Below are 10,047 nucleotides of genomic sequence, written 5' to 3'. Positions count from 1 at the left end.
CGGAAAATCAAATGATAAAACATTTTACAGAAAATACAAAAAAACTAGGAAAATGAATTACATTAGAAAAATCAATTATACCTATCAAACATTGGAAAATGTTTTACGTAAAACAAATTACAACTATCAAACATCGGATCAAACACACCCTAAGTTTAAAAAACAAATCATTGATGAAACAGAAAGCTGATTCAATATTTTGGCCAACCGATCACATCCTATTTCGTGGAACTGATTGAGCATCCATGTAAATTATAGAGATATAAGCTTCCTAACAAAACAAATGTATGCAATTGAACTGGTTGAATTACTTGCGAAACAATCTATCGCAGCTTCCGAATCAGCTTAATTAACTGAAAGTACCTTGATGCAGAATAATCCTTATTTGGCTTAATTAACTGAGAGTACCTTGAGTTTCTGCAACTAGATTGAATTTTCAGTAGCACTACGCCGTGAACTATTGGCCTTCGGCGAAACCTTTCGTTACGAGTAAATCCCGATGTTCTGCATGGAAATTTAACACTTTCACCGTGGAAGAAGCATATTAGACGAGCAGCTTCTGCCATATTTCAGGACCTCAACTTAACATACAACCTGATCACACAAAACAAATCAATAAGCTACATTTCTGATAAGTTCTGCAATTATTGCAGGAGAAATTCAAAGGAATAGATTCAGATTCTTAGAGTACAAATGTTAGAATCAAACAAAAACCTTATGATTAAACTTCAAAGTCCAACACTATGTTGTTTTGAGCAAATATAAAAAGCAATCACCTATTAGTATTTGTTCACACCGATCACGTTGAACTCTCTCTCTTACCTCTGTTACTTAAAAGTCAAAAGAAATGAACAAAAGAAGCAAAATATTCAAAAGAAATAAAACCCATTTCCCTTCCAAACAGAATTAATGAATCATATCCATTTCCCAGCAAGAAAAGACTAAGCAACAAATATCCAAGTTTCCTAGTTCAGAGAACAAAATATATTGCGTCGTTCAATCCAAAAAACTTACAACTATCACTTAGAAGGAGAAACAAATTAAAGAAAAGGTGATTTCTTTTGAATAGTAAAGGATAACAGAACTGACCTTAACTAAATGGAGAGAAGGTTAAAAATGGTGGGTTCTTCTGCTTATTTAAATGTTGGGCATGATTTATAAAGTAGAAGGGTGCAGGCAGGCAATGTTAGTGTAAATGAATTGTTGTGCATGACTACTGCTGTGCATGATGGTTGCACATACAGCTGATACGTGTGACACTTAGCAGTTCGTGGACAAGTAAAATTAGGATAAGACAATGTGTGGAAACTAGACGTTTTACGTATCCAATCCCTTCTTGCTTTCTTTAACTAGGAATGTCAGATCATATAAAAGAAGAATAATTTAAATTGGGTTAGCCTTCTTTCAAACCTTAACCTCGCACCCAGACATAATAGTTAGGAGCTCGCTCTATCGATAGTTACATAAAAAAATAATATTGATTTAATTAGGGTAAAAAACATCATTACCCATTGAACTTTACTCTCACTTCTATTTCGCTCATCGTACTTTCGATTTTTTTAATTTCCTTACTGAACTTTCAGATTGTTTCTGTTTTGCTCACTCCAAATTATTTTATTATTATTTTCATATGATGTGCCATTTTTTTATTATTATTTAATATAAAAATAATTTAAAATGTAAAATAAAAATTAGCGGTGGTCATTCACTATTCATCGGCGTTAGATGCCACCGTCGATAGTCGTAGATGGTGGTCATTTTGGACCCAAATTTCATGGGCCGTTTCGCCTCGATCCCCCGAGTCCGAATCCAACCTCCATTTTGTCGAAAATGTATTTTGAAGTCCATGAACTAGAGATCAAAAGTGAGGAAACCGAAATGTTTCCGTCGAGATTCATGAGTTTTGAGATATTTTCTTGTGAAATAACCACCATATTTAGACTCAGAGGGCCGAGACGAAGCGACCCATGAAATCTAGGACCAAACGATCATCATTTATGGTGGTTGATGGTGGCATCCAAAGCCAACGAACAGTGGACATTGTTTTTATTTTATATTTTAATAATAATAATAATAATAAATACCACATCATACAAAAATAATAATAAAATAGTTCAGAGTGAGAAAAATACGTACAATTCGAAAATTCAATGAAGAAATTAGAAAAATTGAAAGTACGGTGAGCAAAATATGAAAGAGAGCAAAATTCAGTGAGAAATTATGTAATTTGCCCTTTAATTTATCAAACTTATTCTTAATAAATGTGAGTATTAAATCGAGCTAGTAAATTTTTTAAATTAATCAAGTTAACAAGTCGTATTATATAATTTAAATTTCATTTAAATATTTTTGAATTAAAGTAAGTTAAATCATTCGAATTTTTGTTTAAATTTAATTGTTCGTATTAGCAAAAGAAATTCTTTCATAAACAATTAATTCGATAAATGATTTTGTAACAAATGGTAAATTTCCAGTAAAAAACTTAATAATAAATAATAAACTCATAATAAATATTGTATAACTTAATTCTCGTCATCAAACATTTATCCCCCACGCCAAAGTCACACAGAGAGAAGTTAAATCTGTCAAAAACATGGTTTAGTTTACCTAGTTTTCCATCTCTAAAACAAATGAACATAGCAAGTGCAACAAGCTCATGAATTGCAGCATATACAAAATCCTTGACAAGGCTGAGGTTAAAGGAGTTGGGAGGGTCGGTTTCCATTGTGTAGTACTACAGTCTAACATCACCCGTCATTGCTGTTATCGCCGTCGTTCTCCGAGCTCAAATCTCCTTGATTTATCATATTCATTATAGCCTTTGTGGCTTGACCGACAGCATGAGAAGTTTTTCTGGCAGCCCCTGCAACAACAGGCTGTAAAGAGATGACAGGCAAACTAGCCCGTTCTTGTATGATCGCTGGATAAAAGAAATCGGTATCAAGCCTTCGATTTCAGGGTTGCAGGATAAAGGGGGAGGGGAGGTTCAAGAGCAACTTTTGGACTTACATATTGTCTGCTGGCGAGCAAGTGACCCGATCTGCCGAATTCCAGCTCTAGCGGCCTGCACAGCTTTAGCCGATTTGTTGACACCATCTGCAATCTCTTGGCTATGTGCCAAAGTAGCAAATTGAAGCATTATACACAAGACCATAAAAGCTATGCGAACATGAAAAAGAAATGAGAACCTTTCATCCTAGATGGGAGAAAGATTCCCAATATGATTCAGAATGTCGCGGTCGATTTTAAAAATTATGTCTCAGTTCCAAGAAAATCAGAATTCGATTGTCACCTTAAATCACTTAGTTCGAGTGTAAGATCACTGATCTCCATGCCTGAGAGCCTGATCGCAGCCATGGTGCCGAGAAGCTCCTCTCGCGCTGTATCTGCTAGCTTGGAAAGAGAAACCGCGGCTCTTCCCAGTGCCTGCAAAACCAGCAAAACCAGCAAAACAAAAAGAAATAAACATATAAATTGCAGACCACACTTAATCACATCACAATCTGGTTGAACAAGCTTGAATTGTCCTGTGAATCTTGACAGTTCGACTCACGAGGGACAGATACAATGTGCGAAAACTTACAACGAGAGTTGGAACAGCTGCAATGACCATACTTGTAAACGCCACAGATGCCTGCATGCACACAAGTGATTGCTAAACAGAAAATCTTAACATCAAACATATTGCTTGATACTTGGTACCATTCAAGACAATATAATGAACAAATCAATATGGAAAATTTCAACACCAAACACTTAAATTCTTCCTGATATGCATCAACAAAATCTATTTAGTTCGCAATCATTAGCCCCAAAAATATGCTAAGCAAGCTAGAAACACCACTACAAAGAAGATGCTAAACATGTACTAAACCCATAGCCACAATCAATCATATAAAGCAAGCATTTTTCTCAAACATTCTTAAATATCTAAGAAAAAGCAATTCCACAGAAAACAGAAAATATTTGCAATAAAAAGCTCCTAAAAAGGAAATCCAGAAAGAAAAACTACCCAAAGCACACAGTAACCTCAAAAACCATACCGTACAAGCAATAAAAGCCAACAGATAGAAGGCCTGATCACTCAAGCTCGTCTTTTGAGTTGAAATGAAAGTTGGGAGAATTGGGTTCCCAACTCCCACATTGTAATTTTCGTTAGATTCTTCTCCAAGATTGATTTTTGATGTCTGGGGGAATCCATAGGCCTTGAAAGATTTAATCTTCAAAGTTGAATTGGTAGAACGATTGGACGAGCAAAGTAGGATGAAGCAAGGAAAGGGTTTTACAGAAACGGGTGATTTCAACCAGAAAAATTGGTTTTTTGACTTCTAAGGGAATGAAATGAAGGGAACTGAAGTGTTCGCTTTGGGGTTTGCGTTTAAAAAGAGACCGAATTTCATTTGAGTAAAATCTGGGAGATGAGGGTTTGAGTCAAAGAAATGAATGCTTTTGGAAGTGAAAACTTCGAGGAAACAAATGGTGTCTTTGTATCTTAAACAACGGTCCAGACGGTGGCCAAGTTCGGACATTTAAACTGAACTGGTTCGAGTACTATTCTATTTTAAGTTCGGCTTTGACAAATTAGTCCAAACCCAATGGGCTGCATAGTTTACTTATCAAAGCAAAGTTGAGAAATTTTAAATTGATTTTGAATGATATAATGATGGATATATCTTAAATTTACACAAACTTTGATCGAAAATGAAAGTGAAACAATATATGGAGTAACTGCAACCAAGGAAGAAAGCAAAACCAGACTATTACTTTCCACAATACATCAAAACAGCATATACATGCACACTGTGGCATATCACTAGTTGATGCTTGCCATGATCAAACTATTACTATCGTTTTACAACAAAATCCGGAAACAACACAGCTAAGAGAAAGTGAGCATTTTAAGTGAAGAGAGGAAGATCATCATCATGATTCTTTTAGGTTAGAAAAGGTTCACAGCTCATGAAGTGTTGCCATATCAAACTTAAGTTGTCTTTAAGTTTGCCCAAGATCACTTCTTCTTCAACATCCTGCTCCTGAAAACAAAATTGAAAGTAATGTTACATAATCACATCTGTCTTCAAGCAATATGTCTGTAGGTTGCATGATAAAATTCGGGGTCGTTTAAAGAAATGGGGAAAACGGAAAGCAGTGCTGCTTACCGTCAGTCCTGAAAGGATTCCTTTCAACTTCAAGTAAACTTCCTCTGATGCTTCCCCGTATGTAGTTTTGAAATCAAAACGGTCGGCATGTCGTACCTTGAGTCTTATGGATGAGTTTTCATAAGCTCTAGTCATTGTGTGCCAAACACCAACGACATTGTATCTATTCCCACTTGATGCTTTTCCGACGGGCCATCTTAACCCACCTTTCACTTCTGGGTCTAGGACTGCTGAATCAATCAGATTTTGAATGCTTTGCATCTCATCTTCCTGAAGAGTAAACGAAATAAGTGAGCTGATAAAACTAATGTCCTTAGAGACTAGAAGAATCCAAACTAACTTACAGTCATAGAAGTTAAGATTCTCTTGTGGGTCATCAACAACCTCAAATCGAGATTCATATCCAGGCATGATATGTCTATAACCATGTCACGTACCGGATTTAGTTCTACCTACATACCAAAAAAAATCTGTTTCATGGTATGCCTCCACAAATGGCAATATGTTGATGCATTCCATAATTTCAGATAAAAATCGAGACTGAAAAAGGAGAGTCAACATTTGGTGCATATCTTGGCCTATGGTAGTGGAAGACTTGCCTTGTAAAGCTGGAGTTTTTTATCATCGTTTAATCTACATTTGCACGAAATGGTTGAAGCTGGCTGTGTGCTATCAGACAACTACACATAAACATGTTAAATCATTCAATAGCTAACATAATCAATTATATTGCAATAAAAAGTATAATTAAGTGGGAAAATATACCCTCAAGTAGTATATATCTTTCGTATCTGCAAAATCAACTCTAATATTTGAGGCAACTTCAGCTATAATGTTTTCCGAGTATGAAGAAGGAACATTTGAGTAAAACAATTTTCTCAAATTCCTCAACACCGTCTCACTAATGCAATCTTTACTGACACTTTCCAGGTTGACAGAAGGGCTCCTGCACCACATATATATATAAACATGTTTTAGATATTATAGTAGGTAACAAAATACTAAAACAGAGTTGTTTTAACCTCCTTCAAGGACAAATGGCTACTTAAAACACTCAATAATGTACTATATTTTAGCAGACATGACACTAGCAGCCATTAAAACTCAACAATATCTCTTGATGAAGCAATAACAAAGTGATCAATGCTTACCCTTGAAAAAGTATTTTGCCAACCCTAGCCACCATTGACAGCTTTACATCTTTCGAATCTTCGCATTCTGTTTCAGCCCTCACCTTTTCAAAGGAAGATAACAGGTCTGGCAGCACATTTTTTGCAATAGACAACCACGGGATACCTTTTGATTCATCTACAAAAATTGGGGACAAAAAATTGATGTAGTTTAAGAACATTTTTCCACAATATAAGAAATAGCTTTACTCATATTTTAGGCAATGGTGTACCACCAACCTTTATCTGAATTATTTTTCACCAAGATTAGAGGTTTCTCGCCCGTTCTTCTCTCGATAGATTCAACTGAAGCTGGTTTCAGATGAGCAGCAAGAGTGTCATTGTTTTCATCATCCAAACCAACAGCAAACCATCTGGAGATTGCATAGTTCGAATATACAATCTTTCCACTCCTATCAGCATTAGACTTTGAAGCCCTTAACTGTACATTCCTATTAAATCTGGGAGCAAGCGACTCTGGAGTCGGAGTCGACCTATCCGAATCCTTCGAATGTCGCTTGTGTGGAGGGATGTAAGCCATGTATGATGCTCGATTCCAACACCTACAGGAAACAACCATTCCTAAGGAATTTCATAGCAATGATAATATACTTATAAAACCTTAGACAACATGGGAAACAATGTCCAGTTTTAACCAAAACACAAATAATCCAACAAAATCTAATAAGAGAAATCTTAACTAAGATAAATAGATTATGTCAAAATGACAACATTAAACATGATGGAACATGATAAATACCTTAGTGAGACACAAAACTCAATTTTTTTAGCAGCAAAATATGAAATTTTCGGGGAAAAAAGACAGTATACCCATAAATAACTAAAAAAATAATAATAATCTTCATTCTTTCTTTAAGCACCCATAATTTTATAATTCAGAAAGCTAACAAATAGGTTTCGCAAGGAAAAAGAGAGACATTTACCAGAGAATTCAACAGCTTTTGACTATTGGGTTAACGCCAAATAAGGGAAACAAAAAGAAAGGATTTTGATTCTTGAAGATCAAAGAGTGATGGTTTGGGGTTTGTATCTGGTTGAAACAGAACAGATGATTGGTGTATCTATACTTACTTCCAACTACTTAAATTGCAAGAAGTTCCTCTGAAATATGGAAAAGTAAATACGAAGTGCTTTCCTCATAAGTTATTGCTTTTTTATTTTTGGAAAAAGTACAGCATTAGTTCTTAATTTATTCCCTTCATATCATTTTGATCACCCAATTTTTCTAAAATCTCAAAATTTTATTTTAATGTTCCCAAAATATACATAAAAATATATAATATTTATAAAAAGTGCTTTTCTCGGGGTTAAATGACATATTTCTCTTACATAAGACAAGATATGCTGATGTCATAGTGTCTTTCAACACAAATATAAGATTTTATGTTAAAGAAACGTATTTATAAAAAATTTAAGGTATAATAAACTAATAAAAATTTAGAATAATGAAAATATATTTTTAATTAAAAATATAAAAAATCTGAAATATATAAATATTTTTAAGAAAGCAATTACCAAGTAAAATATAAAGTATATTAATTCTCAAGGAAGCATCCTTGTTGACGAAGCACTTATCTAGAAGAGAATGAAAATGCATGCAGAGGAGGAAGACTAAGGGACTCATGCTGAGTGAAGAAGGTGCTGTGGGGACTCGGGGGAGAGAACACATAGCATAATACACAAAAATTAGGGTAAATTAAAATATCATGTCACATATTACTAATATCAAATATCATAAAACGTGTCACCACCAGATTGGAGGATTTAATTTATTTTAATATAATATATTTAGTTTCAACCAATAAGATGAAAATAAAATTAAGAGTGGTAAAGGGGCACAAGGGATTTGAACCAATAATCATTGGGGGAGAAGAGTGAAATCTAACTACTAGGCCAAGTTCATTTTTTAGTATAATCTTAAATATACATTTTATTATTTTTTTAATTTATTGAATATATATTTTTTGGTTTAAAGTAGGCCAAGATTATTATTTGAAGTAAGGATATATATTTAAAATATTTTAATTCTTAACTATAAAAATATATATTTTATTATTATGTTCTTAATTTATCGAATATATGTGTGTGTTTAAGTTTATTATTTAAGTTAAGAATATATATTTAAAATATCTAAATTCTTAATTATAAAAATATATATTTTATTATTTTTTCTTAATGTATATAATATATATATATATTTGGTTTAAATTAGACCAAACTTATTATTTAAGTTAAGAATATATATTTAAAATATATGTTTAAATTATTAACTATAAAAATATATATTTTATTATTATTTTTCTTAATTTATTGAAAATATATTTTAAAATTTTATAAGAATAAAATTTAAATATTTAAGTTAAGATAAAAAATATTTTATGATTAAGAATTTAAGATCATATTATGAAACAAGATATATATACAATATGTAGTCTACTTTAAACAAAAAAAATGAACTTGACCTAGTGGTTGGACTCCTCCCTTCTCCCCCAATGATTACTGGTTAAAATCCTTTGTGCTCCTTTACCACTCTTAATTTTCTTTACACCAGAGGGCCACACGTGTCACCCTCTAATTGGTAAAAAATAAATATATTAAATTAAAATAAATTAAAATCCTCTAATCAGGTGGTAACATGTGTCATGATATTTGATATTAGTGGCACGTGACATGGTCAGATTTGAATATTAAATTTATTTTAATTTATTAAATTTAGGATCAAATTGAGATAATATATAAGTAACAGTGACCAAATATGTAATTATACCAATTTTATTAATTGTCACATCAACACTTCCGTTAAATATTAACGGCAAGTGACCTAATTGAATGCATTTAAATAGTTGAGTGGCCTGATTGATAAGAATTAAAAAATGATGGTCAAAATGAAAATGTGATATATTTGGGTGGTCTGTGGTATAGTTTACCCTGAATATTTTATTATTTTCATTAGCGCTTTTATACATGTTAGGCGTTTGGTATGTCACACATTATTACTCTTTGCTTTATATCTTTGTTGCAGATTAAGCGTATGATAAACTGTAATTAGTTTTTTGAGAAATAATTTACATAAAATGGATTACTTAAAAATTGTTTTACGTAAAATGAATTACATGAAAATTATTTTACGTAAAATGAATTACCTAAATTTTTTTTGTAAAATAAATTACATTTTCTGAAAAATAATTTTTGGGAAATATTTTAGGATGTTTTGATGATTTTGTGAAAACCATTTTTACTAATTGTTTTATACACTATAATTAATTTTATAGAAAATGATTTACACAAAATGTATAAAGTTTGGTTCGATTAATATTTTAAAAAATCGATTTGATTAACTATTTAAGAAAAAAATTTCAGTTAATTTGGTTGGTAATTCAATTCAATATGTGACCGAATTCACCGTTTGAACACTCTTAATTTTAGTTATTATTATTTTATTAATATAATACTAAATTATTAAACATTATATATTATTATAATATATCTGAGTGCAAATTTAAATAATATTAAAAATATATTATAATGATATTAAATATTTTTATTAAAATGAAACTAAAATATTAAATAAATAAAATAATATAATTTTTGAGTGCTTCTACACTTTAAAGTCAGGAAAATATTTTACGGAAAATCAAATGATAAAACATTTTACAGAAAATACAAAAGAACTAGGAAAATGAATTACATTAGAAAAA

The 10,047-nt window shown here is 32.0% G+C and overlaps 2 protein-coding genes across 2 annotated transcripts; both read right to left on the bottom strand.

Moving 5' to 3' along the window:
• Positions 1 to 2,534: 2,534 nt before the first annotated feature.
• Positions 2,535 to 3,951, bottom strand: LOC120154954. Its single transcript, XM_039166560.1, has 4 exons — positions 3,584 to 3,951; positions 3,293 to 3,426; positions 3,010 to 3,110; positions 2,535 to 2,920 (listed from the first exon to the last, which is right to left on the bottom strand). The coding sequence occupies exons 1-4, from the start codon at positions 3,638 to 3,640 to the stop codon at positions 2,748 to 2,750; spliced, it is 465 nt and encodes a 154-aa protein (XP_039022491.1). The 5' UTR covers positions 3,641 to 3,951; the 3' UTR covers positions 2,535 to 2,747.
• Positions 3,952 to 4,742: 791 nt separating this feature from the next.
• On the bottom strand, positions 4,743 to 7,428 carry LOC120154953. Its single transcript, XM_039166559.1, has 8 exons — positions 7,273 to 7,428; positions 6,569 to 6,891; positions 6,311 to 6,467; positions 5,925 to 6,105; positions 5,759 to 5,839; positions 5,504 to 5,611; positions 5,160 to 5,429; positions 4,743 to 5,033 (listed from the first exon to the last, which is right to left on the bottom strand). The coding sequence occupies exons 2-8, from the start codon at positions 6,867 to 6,869 to the stop codon at positions 4,935 to 4,937; spliced, it is 1,197 nt and encodes a 398-aa protein (XP_039022490.1). The 5' UTR covers positions 6,870 to 6,891; positions 7,273 to 7,428; the 3' UTR covers positions 4,743 to 4,934.
• Positions 7,429 to 10,047: the final 2,619 nt, after the last annotated feature.

This window comes from Hibiscus syriacus, unplaced genomic scaffold, assembly GCF_006381635.1.
Source record: "Hibiscus syriacus cultivar Baekdansim isolate YM2019G1 unplaced genomic scaffold, ASM638163v2 tig00111154_pilon, whole genome shotgun sequence".
Lineage (NCBI taxonomy): Eukaryota > Viridiplantae > Streptophyta > Magnoliopsida > Malvales > Malvaceae > Hibiscus > Hibiscus syriacus.
This window is presented reverse-complemented; position numbering and strand designations above follow the sequence as displayed.

Coding starts and splice junctions, on each gene's coding strand:
- LOC120154954 (XM_039166560.1), bottom strand. CDS start 3,640: ATGCAGGCATCTGTGGCGTTTACAAGTATGGTCATTGCAGCTGTTCCA. Junction 3,427..3,583: donor CAGCTGTTCCAACTCTCGTT/GTAAGTTTTCGC, acceptor CTGGTTTTGCAG/GCACTGGGAAGAGCCGCGGT. Junction 3,111..3,292: donor CTCGAACTAAGTGATTTAAG/GTGACAATCGAA, acceptor TTTGGCACATAG/CCAAGAGATTGCAGATGGTG.
- LOC120154953 (XM_039166559.1), bottom strand. CDS start 6,869: ATGGCTTACATCCCTCCACACAAGCGACATTCGAAGGATTCGGATAGG. Junction 5,840..5,924: donor AAGATATATACTACTTGAGG/GTATATTTTCCC, acceptor GTTTATGTGTAG/TTGTCTGATAGCACACAGCC. Junction 5,612..5,758: donor AAAAACTCCAGCTTTACAAG/GCAAGTCTTCCA, acceptor TTTGGTATGTAG/GTAGAACTAAATCCGGTACG.